The sequence below is a fragment of the Heloderma suspectum genome, chromosome 1 (assembly GCF_057233095.1).
Source record: "Heloderma suspectum isolate Gila_16-S chromosome 1, 16-S_ref, whole genome shotgun sequence".
In the NCBI taxonomy this organism is placed as follows: domain Eukaryota; kingdom Metazoa; phylum Chordata; class Lepidosauria; order Squamata; family Helodermatidae; genus Heloderma; species Heloderma suspectum.
This window is the reverse complement of record NC_139458.1, coordinates 129,104,844-129,127,662: the sequence shown is the minus strand read 5'-3', so window position 1 is coordinate 129,127,662 and position 22,819 is coordinate 129,104,844. Positions and strand designations below refer to the sequence as shown.

Genomic DNA, 22,819 nt, shown 5'->3' with positions numbered 1-22,819 from the left:
CCGGAACATTCAGCAGAGGAAAATCCCCTACTATTTTTTAGTGCAAAGGGTTGCTTCCAAGTTTATTTAGTTTAAATAAAGCTGAGGCATTTATACTTTTAAATGCCATGTACCAAACAGTATAATTGTATGTGCAAAGTTACACATTATTCCTTTACTGTTCTTGAAGTAGTAAACAAAGTTTAGGTGTGGTAAGGAAGTAGGCAGTGCAGATATTTCAGTTTCCCCTCAATTTTCTCCCATTTTGGGTGTGTGAGTGTGGACCATTTCCCTACCCACCCACTCTACCCTGAGCTTCAAAATGTCTAGAAACTGGTGGTCCTGAAGCTTTGCTAAAATGCTAATTTGCCATGCCTTTATATTCAGATCAATGGAGGCAAGCTGTGCAGATTGTATCCTCCCCTTCCCAGACACTGGTGGAGCTGGGCTTTGGGGTTCTGCGAAGTCTTCTTTTCCTGCGTGCTCCCATTTAACATGCTTAAACCACCACAGGCCTACAGGGGGAAGAGCCACTGCTGCCATCTGAGTCATGCATCTTTGTTTTGGTCTAGTTACCGACAGGAAGCCTCAAGCTTTGCTTCTGCGCTTCTTAGGGAGACTTGCCATAACATACAAGTTAGCTCATGGTATATGACAAAATCTCCTTGCAGTTGGTCACATGGTCATTTTTTGAGCGATAACACCTTGCTCTCCAACCTGCCCAACACCCAACCCTTTACACAGTAATATACACAGTAAATTCATGGTACAGGCAAGCCCCAGAAAGCTTTAAACTGAGCAACAGAACTCTGTTAAGCAGTGCGAAATAAATTAAGTTAAATGTATTAATCCCCAAAGGTACTAGCTGAAATTAGACTAACACCAGCCCAGGGTGTTAAATCTCCTGAGGAACAGCTCAAAAACAACCTAGAGAAAAGTAGATTTATCCAAGAGTAGAACCTAATACGTAAGCAGATCAAGGGCTTAATTTCAGGTCACCTTTATGACCTGACATCACAGCATTTAAAGGTTCAGAGGGTTGTGAGTTTACAGGAACACAGCCACCATAGCATGGAATCAAATTAGGACATTCTCTGAAGGAAGAATGCAAAAGATGGAAATCGCTCACTTTTTATGATATACTAGCTCTTTAAGCCAAGAGAATCAGCCTTCACCCTTCAGTTACTGTGTTACATATACATCTGTATTAACATTATGTATTTAGGTGACACGGCCATCAAAGTGTAATACCCACTGTCAAGATTTTTATTTCATTTTTGGCCTAGGGAATAAAGCCAATTACACTGCTTTGACTGTCATGACTCATTCCTCTGTTGTAGCTATCCCCAAGTAAGTTGTGTAGTATGTTGATGATGATGATGATTCTTCAATTTATTCACATCGTTAAAGGGTTGACATTGGGTCTAGGCTACAGGAACAGCTTGCTAGTTTAGAAAGAACTATTTGGAAGGGTTGCATTTGTTGAGCCAGTGTGGTATAGTGGTTAAAGTGTTGGTCTGGGAGCCGGGAGATCTGGGTTCTAGTCCCCACTCAGCCATGGAAGCTCACTGGGTAACTTTGGGCTAGTCTCAAACTCTCAGCCTCACAGGGTTGTTGTTGTGAGGATAAAATGGAGAGGAGGAGGAGGACCATGTAAGTCGCCTTGGGTTCCTTGGAGGAAAAAAGGTGGGATATAAATGCAACAAACAAACAAACAAAACAACAGTTTTGTCCACCAAGTTTTGTGAGGCTGTTGTCTAAGAAAGGAAATGTATGAAACTTGACTTTTGAACTGTGCTGGGGATGCATGGTGATGGCCTACATTGTAAATGCTACAAGAAGCCTAAAGTTCTTGCTTACCAGGCTCTCCCTTGTCCAGCCCTTTTGTGTCTGGCACACAGGAGGCAGGAGGGAGAGCGAATCAGTTACACTTTGGCTTGAAGCCAGTGGCTGATTTGCTGCCCAGTTGCATACTAGTTCTGGCCCACTGCCAGGAGCCAATCAGCAGCGCCATTGGGGCTGTCAGGGCAGACCAAACAGCAAATTTGTTCCTTCTGGTTCACTCTTTTAAGACACTTTTAAGCCATCCTGCCAGTGCCGGTTTCATTGGAGCAAGACTTCCGGAAGAAAAGCCCCCAGGGACCAATGACTGAAGACACAATGGAAAGCCACAGCTGAAAAAGCGATGCCACCCCCTCAAACAAGGATGACCACCCAGGGATCACCAGTTGGGGGCTGTGTGTGGCAGGATTGCTGCCACCTTCGCTGGGGATCATTGTGCAGGGGATATTGCTGAGATTTCGTTGCGCTGCCAGACCTGCACAATAAGGTTTTCCCACAAGTGCAGCTCATACCACTCAAGAGGAATGGGTGCACATGGAGCTGTTGGGCTCTCCAGCCCAGCCTGTAGCAGTGGCCTGTTCAAAGCCCGCCAAGGAACCTTCTCCCCCTTGGGCAGTTCTAGCAACCTGGATGGTCGCAAGACAGCAGCACTGGTGAGAAAGCGCTGATCCATCAAGAAAAGGATTCGCAGGAGGTGACACTGCAAGCGTGCAGCTAAGAAACCCAGGGAGAAGTCAGCCAGTGGGGGAGCATCAGGCAAGATGCTGTCTTCGGAGGCAGGTTTCCCAGTGCCTGCCAAAAACTACTTGGGGGCTGCACATACCCCCCCCCCAGCGTACCACAGTGGGCCTTATGCACTAGTGTAAGGGGCTCCTCTTCAGGTTCAGGTCCCAAAGAGGTCTGGATTCCCAGCCAGAATGGGTCTGATGGTGGAACAGTCAGTTTGAGGACCCTCCAGGTAATCACCTTAAGCACAGAGTAAGGGAACACATCCTTGAAGGTTACTATGTGGATGTGTTTTTACTCCTACGGTCTGAAACCAAGCTGGGAAGGAGTGAAAGTAAGAAGACCAGAAGGGACAAGAAGAACATGGAAACAAACTTCAGTCAGTTTGTATGATAAAGATACGTATGTACATTTGGCTCATATTTATGCAAATGCTGTCATCACTCAAGCTTCTGACTCCAGCTAGTGAAGAAATAAGATTAGCTTCCCAGGGGAAATTACTGTTTGAAGTGCTTTCCATTCCAAATAAGACATCCAAGACATACACATCCAAGAATGTTTGCATCAAAACTTTCAATATGAAAGTTTTAAATTATAGATATAAACATCTTTCAGCCCCCAAACTGGCATACTTCAGAAGAGCAGTTTTCTCATTTAAGAAATTTTAAAGTTCTGAACTTGGATTTGCCTGGTCAGAAAAAGTAATAATTTATGGAAAATGTCCGTTCTGACAAAGCTGCTTCTTCTTCTTTTTTACTGGACAATTCATGCCACGGAAAGTAAAAATAAAAAATTCCGCAACCAAAGTTACATCTGACCACAATGTGCCTAATGAGGATGATGGGAGTTGTAGTCCATCTGGAAAGAACCAGGCACCCCCATGGCCCTCACCCCCACAAATGCTATGCTGAGAAGTAGAGCCCAGCTAGGGAGGAAATGTGTGGCTGTTTCCATCAGTTGCGCAACCAGCTGGTTAGGAGAAGACAGTACAGACTGTCTTGCCAGGTGGGCCAAACATGGCTGCGCCTGCTGCCTCTTGCTGCTGCCAAGAACTCTGTTACTAGAGGGATGAAAGAAAACAGTTTTTCATCCTGCAGCAGAAGATGACACAAAACTGGTGCAGAGTGGGAAGGCGTGGAGCGGCAGCAGCTTATGTACCTGGACAGTCCAGCCAATGTTCCAGATTTTCCTGCTCAGGAGAACCTGTCACATTATAAAAATTATTTAGCCCTTTGGAAAAAATCTAAAAATCCAGAAGTATGTATCATCCAAGAAAAAGCAAAAATAGTACGGAAGGTCTATATAATTGTCAAATTCAGGAATCACCCAAATATCGTATTTTCTTTTATTCAGGGGGAAAGTGCTCTGGCTGTGCTATATTAAAGTACATCACTCTGGAAGGTCATTACATCTGGTCACAGCGCATACTCTCAAGCTAAGGGGGAAATAACCTAGCAGGAAGCAGCCTGTGGTGTAACAATTCTTTCTATGGATGAGTGGTGGGGAAACCAGTGCCCTAACAAGCCCCACGGAACTCGGCAGCGTAAGAAACAATTCTATTTCTTGGCGTTGAGAAATAGACATTATACACACAGGCTGGGATCCTAAGGTGCTCCACCACTCATGTAACTGGAAAGTGCTTTCTGCCAACTCTCTCTTCCATATTTCACATCATTCCCAAGGGTCACCCAGCCCTCAGGAGCAGGTTTACAGATGGCCCAGGAAGCCACAGAGGGAAAGCAGAGGCAGGAAAGGCCAGTTCCACACACACAAACTCTGTTCTGTTTCCAGAAGGAAACATTAGGATCCAGGACACAGTGCACTCTACCGAGAGGTTTGCCTCTTTGAGGCCTATTGCCTTGTCCCCTCAGTCTTTTAAAGAAGTAAACAAAAAGAAAATTGCATCTAAAGACCACAGAAAACAGCACTGGTTATAATAGATGGCTTCTGAAAGGAGCTCTCTTATGGCTCTCATATATACTAATAGCAAAGGTCCCACTTGTTTCTACCAGCTGTTAAGAAACAGCTGTAAATCCAGCTACCTCTTTACATTTCTCTTTTGAGCTCCAGAAAACATGAAAAACAGCATTTCACAGCATGAATTCTACAAGTCTCAAACACAGGAAAAGACAACTTCTGTCACACAGAGACAAGCACAGTTTTTCTCTTTGCAACCAATTAAATACCTGTCTTTAAGAAATCAGCTTGTTTCATTTGCACTAGTTAGCAACTTCGTGCACGGCAATACCCATCCTTTATACATGGCTAGTAATTTCTGGGTCCTGAGTCATCAACTTTTTCTATCCAGGATATCTAAGCCAATATAGATGGGCAGGTTTTCCAATTTGTTACTTCCGCTCCTATCATAGCATTAGGCATTAGACCAACACATTCTCAAACTTTCCCTTTGTGAACTAATCGCATTTTTTCCTCTCTGCTCCAGAACCATATGACAGTCCTACACTTTTGCCTCTGAGACTTATCTCTGTTTAATCATCTTGCTTTATACGAGCCTGGAGCACACAGCTTACTTTTAAACTTTTTACTCCCTGTGAATGTGGGGAATGTAGGATTCCAATGAGCCTCACTTGCTGAATTCTCATATTAGACAAAGAAAGGACCATCCGGGTCATTCAAATGATCTGGAGTAGATTTTAATCAAAATGAGTGGTGAACCATATGCCAGTGAAGGGTGGTGGGTTCAGCACTTTGGATAGCTCCTTCAGAGTACTGACTGGTTCTGACTGAAACCCAGAGTGGATTCACTGCCTCACTGACATCGGAGCTACCAGCCTCCACTGCTGTAGGGTGAGGATGGGGAATCTCCAAGCCAGATCCAGCCTGCAAGGGCTCCTCACCTGGCCTGCCAGCTTCTCTCCCAGGCCCCAGGGCCTCTCCTCTGCCCCACCCAATTGTCAGAAAGGCTGTTTTTTCGAGCGCTGACAATTTCAAACAGTATAATACAAACATATGCAGTATTAGGAAACAGTAATCTTATGAGTAGAGCAAAACCCATTTTTCCCCACATATTAATTAGCTCATGGCTTAAACACGCACTTGCTCATCACTTGATGACTGCATCGCCAAGTAATGCCTTACAGGTATGTATGGCCAAGCATCAACTCAGACATGATGCTTTACTGTTGAGTCCATGCCTCACATGGTCACACATTCATTTAGGCCTGATCTAAATGAGCGCTGAGCATTCCCTTTCTCTGTGCACAGACAGGCACAGAGCAACTCCGATGACATCAGAGGGTGGGATTGGAGGGAGGCCCTCCTTCCCAAAGCCCCCCCCCCCGACATTATCCAGCCCCTGGAGGGTGTCCCAGGAGGCAATCCAGCCCCCAGGGCCAGAACAGTTCCCCACCCCTGCTGTAGGGATCATGCACAGTAAAAATCTCACTTTTATCTGGTTCGTGGTACCAGAGCCTGCAGGCTTGCGAATGGACCAAGAGACGTAGGAGCAAATCCTCCTGCTGCTTTTTTTACTATCTATATCAGGAAAAGAGGGCAGAAGGTTAGAGGCCATGCTGGTATCTCAGGAAGAGAGGCACAAAAGTAGTGCTATGCCTTCTAATGGATAACCACCATTGGTCCAGTAGCTACATCAGCTAGAGGAAGGGCCGCAGCTCAGTGGCAGAACCCGTGCTTCCTAGGCAGAAGGCCCTTGGCCTAGTGCTGGAAAGAAGCCCATGTCTGATCACTTGATTTGACATTGTGATCAAAGTGAATCACAATGTCAGATCACTTGATTTCTGCTCACTTAAGCTGGGTCTGCCCATGCAGCAGCATGAGGTGGGATATACCACTTTGGAATGCTCCCCCATATAAAGAATTCCCTGAACAAAGAAAGCTAGCACAATAGGGAGAAATGCTCTAACTCAGCCCTTAGTCTGTTGGGCCACTTATCTATTTTCAAGAAGCCACTAATGTAAAGGAGCATTCCAAAATAGTATACCTCTGGCCTGCAGATCTGAAGTGGAACAGCTCACTTTACTGGGTTTTATCACTTCGTTTAGATCAGGCCTAAATGAATGTGTGACCATGTGAGGCATGGACTCAACAGTAAAGCATCATGTTTTAGTTGATGCTTGGCCATACATACCTGTAAGGCATTACTTGGCGATGCAGTCATCAAGTGATGAGCAAGTGTGTGTTTAAGCCATGAGCTAATTAATATGTGGGGAAAAATAGGTTTTGCTCTACTCATAAGATTGTTGTTGTTCAGTCATTCAGTCGTGTCTGACTCTTCGTGACCCCATGGACCATAGCACGCCAGGCCTTCCTGTCCTGCGCTCTCTCCCGGAGCGTGCTCAAGTCCATATTCATTGCACTCATAAGATTACTGTTTCCTAATACTGCATATGTTTGTATTATACTGCTTGAAATGGCCTTTGTTATCCTTCTCTCCCACGCCCGCTTCACATGTCTGTTTAAACATAAACCCTAGGAAATCCAAGTGCTGCACTTATTTAGGTTACGTAGGCTTGAAAGCGGGAAACATGGGCATCCACACAAAGGAGCCAGGGGATCAGTTGCTCCCACTCAAGAGAAGTCATAATCCCCAGCTTCCCTTTAGAAAAAAGTCTCTAGCCCAGCTTTCCCTAACCTGGTGCCCTTCAGATGTGTTAGACTACAATTCCTAGTACCCCCTGCCAGCATGACTGGGTGGGGGATGCTTGGAATCGTAGTCCAACACATCTGGAAGGCACCAGGCTGGGAAAGGCTGCTCTTGCCCTCATAGAATCTCTTGAGGCAAAATGTGCAGCCATTCTTCTACCCATTCGTCTTGTAAGAAACTAGTCTGCTCCCACCTTTCAGTGTTTTTAGCCAACGAATGGAGTCATAGCAATGACTGACACACCCACTATCAATTTTTAAGCCCTCCTTTTTGGGGGCAGGACCTTCCCTCATGGGAATTGCTGCCACATAAAAAACAATTCAGAATCACAGAAGTTTAGCGTAGTTGTGACTGAATAGCAGTGCGTCTATCCAAAAACAAAAAATAGAAGCAGACAGGAACTCATGGTCTTTCTAACTCCGGTCTTAATGTTAAAAATGATATTTTCCCTGAGTTGGTAAATATATGAAAAACTCCCCTGCCAATGCATGCAGATAAAGTCCATCATTGCTATAACCATTTTGCAGGAGACAGGGAGGTAGCTAAGAGAGTGTGGATCAAGCGAGACTTGCAAAGTAGCCCAGATGTGTGGTAGTGGTGTGTGCTGTGTGCACAAATTACAATCACATATCACTGTGTAGCTTTTCCCCAAGCTCCTGAAAAATTCCTGCAGATGCCCATGAGCAAAAATACACAAAAATATATTTGTGAAGAGCCACTATTGAGATCAACAAGGCTTATTTCTGAATGTGTGGAAGACTATGGATGAGCCTTGTTCAACCTGGTGCCCTCTAAATGTTTTGGACTACAACTCCCAGGATTCCTGACTGTTGGCCATGTTGGCTGGGGCTCACGGGATTTGAAGTCCACAACATCTGGAGGGTACCACATTGGAGAAGACTGCTATAGGCTAGCCTGTAAGCTGTTACTAGCTGAGTATATTTATCTGCGCAGACAAAACTCACTTTATAATGATTATCACATCAATGCCACAGACAGGGGGAGTATTTTTTTTAAATAGTGTTCCTAAGCAGCATATATAGCTTTCAGAGAGGCAAAGCAAATTCACAGACTATGAGTTTATCAATCGCTGTTTACGATGTTAGCTAAGAATGGGACATCCTGATTCCAAGGCAACATTCCTCGAATTATCAGATGCTAGGTACAAAGAACAGCCTAACATCTGCCTCTCTTGTGAGTTTCCTGGGGATTTTGGTCAGTTACTGTTGGAGGCTGAGTGCTACGCCAGTTGAACTTTGGGGCAGAAATTCTGTGCATGTTTACTCAGGGCCATCCAGTGAGCTTTGTGGTTGCTGGTTGATCTGAACACAAGTCTCCAACATAAACACTCTGCCCACTACTTCCCACTGAATCTATGATTTTCCAGCCACCATGGTTGCATGGAAAAGATTGTACATTGTATGGATGAGGATCGGGATTAGAAATGGGCAGCGGTTGGCACTTTAATGTCCTTTTTTGTTCCTAAACCTCTTCCGATGGTTTCTGTTCCCTGTCCCCCTCCTGGCCATCTAACTTCGTTCTCCATCTTCTTTCTTGCCCCTCTCCATTGCACCCCCCATCACCACCCCTATCCACTTTTGAAAGCCTATGGGCTGGAAACAGTAAAGTTTTACAGAATAATTTATTGTGGCCACAGACAGAATCTGAGATTCGAAGGTGGGGCAAAAGGCAAAACTGAAATCTGCTCTGGCACACAGCAAGCACCCATGGTTCTGCATACAACCTTTCAATGTAAAAACTTCACATTCTTTTTAACTACTAAAAATCAAAGGGCTACAATGTTCATGATGGCAGTGACATCAAGCATGGAAACTTTCTGCATCAAATGGAGGAGTGCAATCTAAAGCAGCCCTCCCCAACACGGTGCCCTGCAGATGCATTGGACCTCCCCATCATCCACAGGCAAGGCCATTGGCCATGCTGGCTGGGGATGATGGCAGTTGCAATCCATCCTATCTGAATGGGGAAGGCTGTTCTAAACTTAGGACATTCCCTGGTAGGCAGAGCTTTCCACTACTCCTGTATCAAAGAAAGAAGCTGTGGGCTGTCAGTTTGGTTCCCTGAGCAGTGGGGTTGTAGAGATATTTGGGGCTAGGACCATTTGATTTCCTGGAGCATCATTACCTCTTTCCTCTCCACATCAGCTTGAATTTTGGCCTGAGTGACAGAGGCTTCTCTGTACGAGGAGCTGGCCTGCTTAGCTTGTTCAATCAGCGTCTTCAACTGCTGAGCCGTGCTGAGCAGTGAATTCACCATCTCCTCCAGGTAAAGCCAGCTCCGTTGCTCCGTCACTTCGAGTCCATTCAACACTGAAGAGGATATTGTTTTGATGGGCGTAGCGGGTGGCACAGCCAGGGCAGGAAGTGAGGTCAATACTAAAAATTGAAAGAACAAAACAAACCCACAGAATTAAAAAATTTCAATCCAAGTTTAATTTGAAGCTTACTGTATAGCCAACAGGCTGTCACATCTTCAGAACACCAGTCTACCCAATCAAAGGTTCAGAATAACCTAAAACATCCTTCCCCAACTTGGGCCTAGTATACTGGCTGGCTGGGGCATGCTGGGAGTTGTAGTCCAGTCCATTTGGAGGGCACCAGGTTGGGGAAGGCTGATCTACAACCTGGGCTAATCAAAATGCCAAACCATTCAGCACACTTGCAAATCAAGGACGATCAATTCCTGAAGGGAGTTCCAGCTATGGATGCTCAAGGATCCCATTTAGTCCACACTTGGAAGTGAACAGACCTAATCTGCACCGCTCAGAATAATGTGCATGTTGGAACATAGTTCTGGTTCTCCAAGGTTTGTGATACCGTTCTTGGCTCAAAAAAAGTTCCAAAATGTGTAATAAAATGTGTATTTTAGGGTAAAATACATTTAGAAATGTGTACTTTGAGAGAAAAGTCATTTAGAAATGCATATCTTGTGAGAAAGTACTTCAAAAATGCAGATTTTTTTTAAAATGGTGGATTAATGCAGAAATGGGACCGAACAAACTTACAAATGAACACATGCAAAACTGACATGGACCCAAAATAGACTGATTCGTTTATCCTCATTCCAGCTGTACAGCTTTTATAACTGTGTCTTCCAGGAGCAATGCAGGAACCTTTTTGAAAGAAAGCATTGTGTAGTGTGGAAGCACAGAGGGGGCCTCTTCTAATGCTGTCTTCCTGAGGTACATTTATTATGCACTCATCATTTGTAGATGTTACCTGCTCTGAGCCTTTGGCAGTGGCATGGGCTATAAACCAAATCAGTGTGAAAATAGCCTTGCTGAGGGAGCAGGAGAGGAGAGGAGAGGAGAGGGAGCCACTGTCTTGCCATTGGCGCACCCATTTTTAAGAAGCTGGACGATGTGTGCTCCAGCACGAGGGGAGAACCACACCACCTACAAAGGGGAGACTTGCATCGGAAATGAAACAAACTGACCTCAAAGTGAGGCACTGCTGCTACAGCAAGCTATGCTGGTTGCCCTGACGGTACTTGTGTCGGGAGCCCCACGCAAACACCACCAGAAGGAACCCAGAGAGGGTGGACAGCAGTTGGTTGTGCTAGACTGAAGCCCTCTACGCTTGGACAGTCTTACTGCTATGCATCACATCTCCAAATCCCGGGTGCTGGGGACAAACCACAGGGCAGGGCTGGTACATTAATTCTTTGCTTCCCAGCTTCCCCAAAGCCACTAACTGGCCTCTGTGAGAAGCGCAATGCTAGACTAGATGGGCCTTTAGTCATATAGTTCTTACATTAAGGACACGGGTGGGAAAAGTGTGGCCCTCCCGATGGTGCTGGACTGCAACTCCCATCAGCCCCAGCCAATGCTGAGGGATAATGGGAATTGCAGTCTGACAACATCTGGCGGGTCACCAGTAGACCAGGCCTGATTTACATGAACTACTAGTTCAGCAGGACAAATCCTTAACACATTAAACACCGGTCATTCTTCTATAACCGCTCTCTTTCTCTCTCTCAATGGCAACTCAAAAAAGAAGGAAGAGGAGTAGAGATGCACGCACCCTATCCCTGAACAGTTTCTTCATGTGAACATAATGCAAAGAGGGCCTGCTCCATCCCTCCCCAGGGTGCCTCTGTCCTGTGCAGAGAGGGCAACTTCCCTCTCTGCACAGGACAGAAAGCGGAATGGAAGAGACAGCCACCATATGCTCAAATATCCTCACCAGTGCACATGATTCCCTGTTGTGGGGAAAGGGGGTAGGCGGGGTGTCCTCTTGTATCTCAGGAACATGTGAACCCCACTGAAATAAGGCAAAGCACACCTTCTCCCACATCTACCTGCCCATGCATTGAGCTAATGGTCAGAAGCTCTTCTCCAGGTATCCCTGCCAAGCAGTTGCCAACTGGGGACAGAGGCCCTGTTTATGGCGCACTCTCCCCGGACAGGTTCGCTTGGCACTGACTCGTGGCTCTTTAATTTCCTCAGGCCTTCTTTAATGTTCACTGAAACTGATGTTATAGCCTGCTCCATTTTTAAATCTGCTGTGTTTAATAGTTATTGTTTTATTGTAGATGTCTTTTATTTTTGGATTTTGTTAGCCACCCAGATAACATAAGAGCGGGGTATAAATCTTTTTTAAAAATAATAAATTAATATAAAGCACACCTTTCTGAATAACCCTAGCTGGAGTAATGCTGCTGCCCTTCGAAATGTGAATCTTAGAAAGGTGAAGAGAACAAAACCAGCTTTAGTCACCACCTTGTCAGCTGGCTGCAATACTCCTGCCACAAAAGGGGCGCTTTGCAAAGGCGTTCTCCTGAAATGTCAAACTAACAGAGCGTATCTATGCTTGTTTACTCGGATGTAAATCCCACTGTAAATGTGTTTAGGACTACAGCCTAAACGCAGAAATAAATATTTAGAGGCAGAAGCACACAGATATTAGGGGCTGCTCAAAATGATTTTTAAAACACCACAGTTTTTTCACCCATAAAACCCCTACAAGAGATAATACGGCTTTATACCAATTGTGCTTCTACTTCCCTACTTTATTTTAACCCTTAGCTTTACCGCATGTTAGACTTATAACCTTGGCAGTACGCTGAAAAATTGCAAGGGTAAGGCCATGAAAGAGATGATTACCATTAAAACCTCAAAGCTTTTATTAAGTTAGTGAATGAAACAGATGTTTGCCCAACTGTGTTCATAGGATTTTTGTTATTTAATGTGAATTAGGAAAACAGGCCTTCTCTCCACAAGTGTATATTCACTAGGGATTTTCAGCTACTCAACTTTTCTGTACACTGAGGAACAGAGCTTGACACCTGATCGCCTGAACTTTCCACAAGTGTTTATGCTTCTTCTGTATTATAGGCCAGCTAATGCTTCTTTAAAAGAAAATATTTACACTTGCTCTTTAGAATTGCCAGTGCTTAATTAACAGTGTACTGGGGAGTGAATGACAAAGGATGTGTTAAGAATCTGCCTGAGCAGTAGGACCTTATAAGATCCACGCAGTGGAATAACACAGCCACATAAATATCCCCATGCTATTTTGACATTAAAGAGAATAATAACGTGCATGCTAGCATTATGGGCATTCCACCAGCTCTCAAAGGTGGATCGCAGGCCTCTGGAAGTCAGAAATACAAAGACACATGTGTATAGTAGAGAGCACACCACACACCACGCATGCAGTGTCCTCAAATGTAAAATTGCCATAAGAGAACACAAAACCAGGGATATATCTTTAAATTTATACATACAACTCCCATGTTAAAAGTACAGAGTATAGGAGCACGGACCAGAGGTGATGTCCCTCTGCTATATACTTGTATCATATTTAATATTAAAAACCTGGGTTGGAGTCTTGAGTCCAACCCAAAAACTAGCACACACATATCAGGAACAGATTACATCAGCCTTCCTCAATGTGGTGCCCTCCAGGTATGCTGGAGATGATGGGAGTTGTGGTCCATCACATCTGAAGGACACTAGGTTGGGGAAGGCTGAATGACTGCATTCTAAATTTGGAGGTTTCCCCTAAAAACATAAATGGCTCTACTGCAGCCTTTCCCAACCTTGGCTCTCTAGGTGTTTGTGGGACTACAACTCCCATTACCCCCAGCCAGACAGGCCAGAGATGATGGGAGAGGTAGTCCAACAACATCTGGGGAGCCAAGGTTGGGAAAGCTGTTCTATTGTCTGTGTAATCAAAGTTCACGATCCCTGGGGTTACCATTCAGTAAAGCAGAACCAAAAATGGGTGGGGGCCAGATGATCCCCCTGCCCAGCCCCTTGCAGGCTGTATAACATCATGGATGGGACCACACCCACCTGTCATTTGCTCCCTGGCCAAAGTGCCGTGTGGATCTTCCATGGGCCAGATACAGAGTCTTCGTAGGCTAAATTAGGCACGTGGGACTCAGGTTCTCTGCACTCCTGGACTAAAGAGGATTATTCACTCCAATTCTTCTTGTAGGAGCTATGATCCTGACCACAAAGGAAAAGGTCCCTGGACACTAAGAATGAGATGCTCCTGGCTGCTGCCACCACCAGTTACTTCTTCAGGAGCAGAGCTCGATCCAGGAGCAGCCCCGGACTGGGAGCTGTTCAACTGAGCACTACCTTCAATCACAGGTGACACTGGGGATGGGATGTAGCTGAGTGATAGAGCCCCTGCTCTGCACACAGAAGGTCCCAAGTTCAATCCCGGCACCTCCAGGTATGGCTGGAAAAGGCTCCTGCCTGAAACCCTGGAGAACCACTGCCAGTCACTGCAGACCAGGGTTGCACAACACACACACCCTGCCCAGGTCTTACTTTTTATTTACTTACCGTACTTGCAGCGCCCAAGGCTGCCCTGACCAGAGATGGAAAATTTCCAGAACCTGGCAAGGGTGGGTGGCTGGGGTGGTTAACAAACCATCCAGAAACCATGGCCTGTTCTGTTAACCACCCCAGCCACCTGCCCTCACCAGGTTCAGATGTCACAACAAGCTGTGCCTGGCGAGAGTAATCAGGCAGCACACACAGGGCTGGTTAACAGGCCAGCATGACTTATTAGCCACCCTCGTATTGAACGAACCAACCTAGTGTCTCTGATCTCTGGACCCCCAGTCTCCTGGCCTATGCAGAAAAACAGATACAACATATGTCCTGCTACATGCGTTGGGCCAAGGGACTGCTCTCTTCACACACACCCTGCTCCTGACTCCCATCCTATGCCTCCCATGCGGGGAGATTAGCCAGCAAACACCGTAAAACATACATGGTAGGTGAGAGAATGGATTACTTACTACCACCGTAAAGGAACTTCATAACAAAACAAAAGCAAACAACAAAAAGCCACCCCCTCAAGCTTAAGTCTCTAAAGCTTTTACTCAGAAAACTAAAGCAAGATGATATTTCCCCCCATGTATCAGCTCCTAATGAAGAAAGCACAGACTTTCTTCATATACATTTAGCTATTTGGAGGTCATTTTAAAGACAGGACGAACCTTACCAATTTTGCGATGGGACGTTGGTAGTGCTGCCTCTGGGAACGCGGATATCTGACAATTGTCCTGATAAGTTGGGTAGTGGGGCTCTGGATGACTGACCCGGCAAGGCTGCTGAACGTTCGTGTCTTGTACTATTGGGGAAAGAGCCATATCAAGACTCATCAAAAGAATTCAACACTTGGTTTTGATTTGACATTCTTGAACTGAGCTTCCAAGAGGTAGGATTACAGTAAGAAAGCTGGAACAACTCTAAGATCAGAGGGTTGTATCCAATTTTAGTCCTACTTACAGCAGAACAATTGAGATGAATAGGATTTAAGTTAGACTAACACTGGATACAACTCAATATGAATTCAACAGCTCACATCACTCTTTGTTAAAGAGCAACACAGGCACTGCAGTTAGAATCCCGAGCTTTCTCTTTGCATAGTATGTTACTTTAAGTAGTTGGGTTTCTCTTAATAGCAATCAACCAGCAATAAACAGCATTATTTCTCCCATTGAACAGGCAAAATCATAAACTTGTATTCAATTTCTAGCATTTACTGTTTCAATCTGAATAAAGTTCCAGCTTCAATAGAGTACTAAAACCAAAGTCTGAATACTGACAATCTCAAAATGAAAATACCAATGATATTTTCAGTGACAGAATGTCATTGTTCTAAATAAAAAGTCAAAGGGTCCAGAGTTACATGCTCATACAATGGGATTTCCCCTTCCTCTCCTTCCCCGTGCACCCCCCAAACCTGCTCCAGAGAACTCCCTCTAGTGGAAATCTGTAAGACCATTGTATGTGGAGGAGTCAGTGGTGCATCAGTTCTTCTGCCCATGTATAGAGTGCCGTTTGGGCCTATTTATGGAGTAAATAGCCCTTTCATTAGTTCCCAGAGAATCACTTGTTGATGCTCTATTCAACAGAATGTGTCAGGTCCCTTGGTCCTCTCCGTTCGCAATCACACACTCCAAAGCACCAGGCTTCAGGTTCACTATAGTTAGCTACCAGGTTCTTTACAAATGCAACTCCTCAGAGACTCTCAGGCTACAAAGGAAAACAGCTACTCCACACAATTACGAATATCAATAGAGGAGCCAAGTGGGAATCAGAGACGTTGCTGGCAGTTTGAACAAGAACTTGCCAGCCAGAATAACTTAGGGGGGCATGCCCCTCCATTACAGTTGTGCCCCCCTACACAAACTCTCATGCATAGCCAACTGGGTGGAACATCTGAGCTCCGCCTCTAACTTTTCCCGCTTCGCTCTGCACCAGACTCTAGCATCCTTCAGGTCACACCCCGTACTCTCCTCCTCCCCCGAGACCTGGGTTCTCACGGGGGAGGAAAGAGGGGGGCCTTCCGGTCGAGTCATCTGTGAGCCAAGTTCCTGAGAAGAATGCCTATCCACATCTGAGCTCACTAGGGAGGAAACCTCCACCAGTTCTGGCTGTTCCCCTTCTGAGTCTGAGCTGCTAACTATCTCCACACGCTCAGAATCATTCCTGACAGAATGTAGATAACATCTGGCAGAATCTCAGGGTTGGCTACTTGTTGCTAGAATGGCTGAGAAGAATGTTATCTCCTGGGCCGGCAGCCTGCCCATGATTAGGGCCAGTGTCATTCCCCCAGCCCCGCCGAATGTATGAAGTCATGAGACCCTGTCCAGAATGGGAGGGATCGAGGAGGTAGTATATGATTCCCTGGGACCCTCCCAATTCAGAATCTCAACACAGGCTGATCGCAGAAGTACAAGCCAGGCTGATTCTGGAGGTACTCTTGCTGCTGGAAGGGGCTCCCAGTAAGTGGAGGGCTGTAAGCGTATTAATCTTGTCTTGTAACGTTTTGCTTTATTAGCCTATTTTGGGTAGATAAACTTCGTTCCGTCACCCGTTGGTGTGTAAAAATCTTCAATGCTTCATAAATGGAAATCAGACCAAAAACGCTGATAGGCTCCCTAATTTTTAAATCCACGGTTTGCAACCACTTGTGAGACTGACATTTGCATGGAATGCATTAAGTTTACTGACCCTTAGGGCCCTTTTGCACACAACCTACCTCAAGCCATCCTCAATACATATTCACATGGAAAAATATTTGAAATCATTAAAATTGCTGCTAGCTATATTCAGGTTCCACACAGTACACTCTTATAATCATGCGTGGATTAGGCCTAAAGTTTATTGTGAACATTGCTATAGGCTGCAATCCTATATGTGTGCACCTGGGAGTAAGTCCCATTGAACTCAACAGGTCTTACATCTGAGTAGACATCCATAGGATTTGGCTGCTGTCTTCTCACATTTTTCCTCAGACGTTGGGCTACTTCGCATGTCACGATAAGCTGCCCTGAAAATAACCTACAGTGGGTTGGTTGTTCGCTTGCTAACCCACATTACTCCCAACAGACGATCAGCTGCTCTGCAGCTTCCTGTAGCTTGTTTCCCCCTTAGTCCTCCTGCCTGTTCCTGGCACATATCCCATCAGCCTTTGTGGCACAACCTCAGCAATCTACTCCACTAATGAGCACAAATGTGCTCATTACTGGAGAAGAGTGTATTCTGTAGATTTTTTTTTCACCTTCAGGAAGATTTGCACATATTAAACTTAAAAAAAAACTTCTGGAGTGATTTGTGCAAATTCACAAAAGTCCTGTAAATTTGCACACATCTCCCTAAGGGTGGGAAAATAACGTTAAATTTGTGCAAATCGACCAAAGGTGGAGGACATAAAGAAGTTATATATGCACAAATCTCCCCAAAGGTAAATAAAAGTCACTGTCTAGGGAGACAAGTAAGTGGAGGAGTAAATTGACTAGTGTCATTTCAAGATATAACAGAGAGGGGATATCATTAGTGAGATCACACTAGTGAGACTCTCACTAGATTAGTGAGACTCTCAGCCCAACCTACCTCACAGGGTTGTTGTTGTGAGGATACAACGGTGAGGAGGAGAATAATGTAAGCCGCCTTGAGTTCCTTGCGAGAGGGAGAAAGGCGGGGTATAAATGCAATAAATAAATAAATAAATAAAATCATTAGTGAGATCACGAGGAGCAACTGAGTTTTTCGCTGCTCTTGCTAGGTGGTTCTGTAGACCTTTCCAACAAGCCATGCATAAGCCACTCTGCTGGGTTCGCACGTCATGACAAGCCACTCTAAAAATAAGCCACCCTGAACAAGCCCAACAAGCCATGGATTCTCAGGGTGGCTTGTGCATGGTTAACAACCTACGCGGAAGAAACTGGGTTTGGACCCTGAAACAAACAAGGCTGACAACCCTTGTCAGCCACCCTGAAACAAACAAGGCTGACAACCCACCATGGGTTCTCATGTTGTGAGAACCAGGTCTTTGACTTCCTCAACCTGAAACGTTGGCACTAGGAATTCATAATTCCATGCAAGTTAGTGTGCTAGATTTAGGTTACTTACCAGTGGTACCAGTAAAAACGTCACCCTGGGATGGACTTTCTGAGATAATAGCTGTGGCTTCTACAGTCGACGTACGGTCAAAGGTCAAAGTGCCAGTGGTAGTGATCTGCCCAGAAGGAGTCACAGTGACTACAGAAAAATGTAGCAAATATTTTCAGAACTGAGTAGAATGCTAACACCTATTTGATCAATTAGAAATCTCTCAATTTTTATTCCAACTGGAAGAAACCGTTCCACTAACTCATAGCCCAACTTTCACAAAAATAATCCTCCTCTATACCACCAACATAAAAAAAAAGAAACTTAGGGGTTCAACACACAGAACAACTTTGCAGAACTAGGACAGAGGCTTCCCAGTTCCACACATCAAAGAGACAGGATTGGTGGTGGGGAGCAAATGCCTCTGGGCTTGGATTACAAGTTGGAGAAACGAACAGAATCACTGAATATAAAAGTTTAGATTTCAAAGAAGATTTTGGTGACAGCATTTTGTGTTACTCAAACCGAAACCATCTGCTAGTAGATGAAGACAAAACGTTGATTACTGGCACCAAGAGGAAAACTTAGAGAGCAATCCTATGGTGGCTAGACACTGTCTAGAGGGCCACAGGATATGCTCGTTTCCAGGAACCGACCTCAGAGCCCGTGCTCTGAGGTCGGTTCCTGGAAAACCAACTGCTCCCCTCGTCCGTGCTGCCTCGGAGGCAGCGCGGAGAAGCCCTGTCCTCCACGCATCCAATGTGTCGTACAGCAGCTTCCTCTCCCAATCAGCCCCCCCCCCGCTGCTAGACAGCTGAACATGGCTGTCTAGTGAAAAATAGCAAGGCAGGACAGGCGTGGAGGGAATGATCCCCCCGTGCCTCTCCTGCCTTGCTTTGGATAAGCGGACACCTCCGAGGTCGGAGGCGACCACCTATCTAGTTAGGATTGTGCCCTTAGATTTGCTTGCTTTTCTGAATAAAATGAGAAAAGCTGAAAGGAGAGTCTTTCATACAATCAAAATGTATAACTTTCCTTTAATATTTCAATACACAAACAATTTTAGAAAGAAAGAAAAAATATTATATGATGCTTCTGACTCATTTGACAAAGGTGTTTATTCCTAGAATGACTTACAAGTAGTAGCAGCAGTTCCTGGAAGCAGGGTGATGTTTTTGGGGGAGTCCTTCTTCACTGGAGTTGTGGGCAATTCATTTTCTTTTTTCCGTCTTTTATAGGGGACAAACAGTCTCACAGGGCCACTCTGATAAATAATAAACAATAATTATTAGAGTTTCGTTACCATGGCTGTAACTGTTGCTGTGTCCCACTCTGGGCCATCCATTCCAATTGGCATAGAGTAAACTTTTCATGAAGCTGAAAGAAGCTAGCCAACTGCTAGGATTCCCCACAGCCTCTCATAAATTGCCTCACCGAACTGCCACAATAAAATCCTTATTTTCCTCTCAGCTTTGTACAATTAACATAACACAAGGCCTTCAACAACTGTGTCCTGCAGATGCTGAGTTGAGGGAGGTCCTTAACCCCAAACCAAACATAAGGTTTGGTCCTGTCTTTGTTTTACCCGTCGTCAGTCTGGGACTCTGATATGAAACAAAGCAGGCTACCAGATAAATTTTCAAAGTATGAAATTTCCTTGCTTTTAAAATGATTTATGAGACAGCTAATTTCAAAGTGGTAAATCTGTACTGCTGCTACATGACAGCCTGCATTGTCACTCCTGAAACCAACAAAGCAGCTCCCACACTATTGCTAAGTGTTCCAATCTATCTTCATTTCATGTTGCATCCCATGGGGATAGGCAGCAACCACCTATCCAATGCAGGGCAGGAGAAGCACAGAGGGGATCATTCCCTCTGCGCTTCTCCTGCCCTGCATTTGCAGCTAGATAGCTGATTTCGGCTGTCTAGCCACGGGATGGCGGAGCAGGGGAGAAGGCTGCCGGATGACACATAGGACATGTCATACAGGCATTTCTGCCTTCCCTGCCCCGGAACACCCCCGGAATGCCCCATTCTGGCCACTCCACACTCCTCTTCGGCGCGCGGGCCGTTCCACACTGCCTGCGAGGCAGCAAAGGGGGGGGGGGAAGGTCGGTTCTCTGGGAGCCGACCTTGGAGCGTGGGCTCCGAGGTCGGTTCCCAGAAACCCACATATCCTATGGCCATCTAGCCGCTGACTAGCGGCCACATGATTGCTCCCTTAAGGAACTACAACATTTCTTTTTAATGACATTTCTATTTTATGTTTTATTTTATTATTACATTTATATCCTGTCTTTATTGCTCTTGCAAGGAACTCAAGGCAGCTTACATAGTCCTCCTCCTCCTCTGTTTTGTCCTCATAAAAACCCTGTGAGGTAGTTAGGCTGAGAGTCAGTGACTGGCCCAAAGTGAGCGTCATGACCATGACCAAGTAAAGACTAGAACCCAGATCTCTCCAGTCCCAGTCTAACACTCTAACCACTACACCACACTGGCTCTTGGAAATCTGGGACTTGGAAGAATTTGAAACTCTAACTCTCTGGGTAGGCCTTCAAGTACCAGCCCTGAGGAGAGTACCCTACAGTCATCATGGTGTGTGACTATACAATATTCAGAGAACAGGGCTTTTTCTTTCGCTGTCTCTACACTGTGGAGCCAACCTGTTCTTCAGATCCTCCCCTACTCATCTCTAGTGTCCTTTCGGAAACAGTTGCTGCTCGGAAGCCCCCAAACTCAGAGGCTTCCAAGATTCCTATGCCCTGCTGGGCAAAGCCAGCACAGTGGGAGGAGTCATGGGGGCGATCTTTGCCTCCCCTGTCCTCCAATCTCCTTTACTTTCGCTAGACAGACTTTCCAGCCCTAGTGAGGGAGCTTTGGAGGGGGAGGGAAGGAGGCTGGAGGAGGCTCAGGATAAATCGTATTCTGGCCTCTCTGCTCTCCTCCCCTCCCCACCCATGGGATGCCTACTATTCCCGCTCTCCGAGGTTGATTTTCCAACCTCAGAGAGGCAGCCAGCACAGTTCTCTCCATGCCAGCTGCGAGGGGTCAGGGGTCCAGTCTCCAACTCCCCCTTCTAAGGTTGGAGCGCTGTCTCCAACCTTAGAACGGGTTTTCTGAGCCATCCTATGGTCTCTGGGATGCTCGCCCCGGGCCCCTAGGATTGCTCTCTAAAATGTTCTTATTAAGATGTGAATTTAAATACATTGTTTAAAGGTTGTAAGGGGAGCAGCTTAATTGATTCTTAATGCCATCTGAATGGATTCACTTAGTTTACTGTAAATATTTTTTTTTTTAAATCAGTGGGGTATACACCTTTAAAGAGGTATGTTAATAAAGAAATCACCACACTCTCTAATACTCTCAGTAATGTTTCTTCTACCAAAATCTCAGCTATCACAAGCATCAAAGGCATGTCTTGGAGTTTCAGACAGAAGGGGGCGTGTGACCATCTCTCCCTTCTCCCTTCCCCTCCTAATCAAAGCAACCTTCGGCCTGTCATAGTTACAATTCCTCCTTTCGTGAGATGCTCCTAACCTGAACTGATGGAAGTTCACTTACACCGCCAGCCAGTCCTAACAGTCTGCGAATCAGCAGCTGCACACTCACCAGACTCATGTCGTCACAACAAGCAGCACAAGTGCACGAGGCAGCGTGAGGATTTAATATCCCATCCTGAATTGGGAGAAAAGAGCAGGATTAAAGGGGGGCGGGAAGCCTGCTCCCAAATATGCCAGGAGATCCATCCGAGGCTCTCCTGTGCAGAACGCAGGATCAGGCTTAGGGCTGTAAGCACCAGCACAGAGGGAGCCCCTTCCCGATCCCTCCAAGCAGCAGGCGCTGGCCCGGCCTCTGGCACCAGAGCAGCAGCAGCAGCCCTTGCAGCTCCTCATGCCGGAGGTACGGCAAGGAGACCTTTGCCCCTTGTTTCCTGGTGCTCTGCTCTGTCCTGCTTCCTTAAGCAGGATGCTGCTGTAGCTGCCGCAGAGCCAGTGGCTTGTATCCAATGTTAGTCCCACTTAGAGAAGAGCCTGTGAAATGAATGGGACTCAAGTCAGACCACATTAGATACAATCCACTGTGACACAGGGGATAGTATTGGACTATGGGGTGGGGTGGATTCACATCCCTGTTGAGCAATGAAGCTCACTGGGTGACCTCAGAAGATCACTATCTCTTCATCATCATCATCATCATTACATTTATATCCCGCCTTTTTTCTTTTTGGAAGGAGCCCAAGACAGCTTACATGGTCCTCCCCCTTCTCCAATTTATCCTCCGAGTCTGATTTACTTCACAGCGTTGTTGTAAAGATAACAACTGCCCTCAGCTCCTTGGAGGAAGGATGGAATACAAGAAAAAAGAAAAAGAAGAAGAAGGTGGAATATAATAATAGAGAAAAAAAAGACTCGGTTGGCAAGAGCATTAGCTCTTGATTTGAGCTTGTTTGCTCCTTATGGACCTTACCTACATCTCCAGGAAAACGATGGGAACAATTTAAAGTAAATAGGCACACCAAAACCAATGGTTAATAAAGTAATCACCAAAACATTATTTTAAAAAAAGCATTTTCCAAGATGAAATTGCTCTTTTAATGTCTTGCCACTCAATTCCCCCCTCTAAGAGCATTGTACCCTAAGCAGTTAAGGACATGAGAAAGCCCTGCTGGATCAGACCAAAGCTCATCTAGCCCAGCATTCTGTTCACACAGTGGCAAACCAGCTGCCTGCAGAAGACCCACAAGCAGGACATGAGTGCAAC

The 22,819-nt window shown here is 45.6% G+C and overlaps 1 protein-coding gene across 6 annotated transcripts in view; it reads right to left on the bottom strand.

Annotated features, from left to right (window-relative positions):
- The window catches only part of DEAF1 (DEAF1 transcription factor), a 50,432-nt gene that overhangs the window by 18,654 nt on the left and 8,959 nt on the right, over positions 1-22,819 (bottom strand). For 2 of the 6 annotated variants that reach the window (XR_014792174.1, XM_084856874.1), the window contains exons 6-10: positions 21,596-21,733; positions 19,194-19,320; positions 18,078-18,206; positions 14,659-14,787; positions 9,317-9,567 (exon numbers count right to left, since the gene is read on the bottom strand). Coding sequence is in view for 5 of the 6 variants with exons in the window: in XM_084856874.1 (XP_084713000.1) it covers positions 9,317-9,567; positions 14,659-14,787; positions 18,078-18,206; positions 19,194-19,320; positions 21,596-21,733 (774 nt within the window). In the remaining variant the exon portion in view is untranslated. Of the gene's footprint in view, positions 1-2,296; positions 2,327-5,658; positions 6,043-9,316; positions 9,568-14,658; positions 14,788-18,077; positions 18,207-19,193; positions 19,321-21,595; positions 21,734-22,819 lie in introns of those variants that run through there. The other 4 variants (XM_084856915.1, XM_084856906.1, XM_084856898.1 and 1 more) reach the window with 4 other exon arrangements.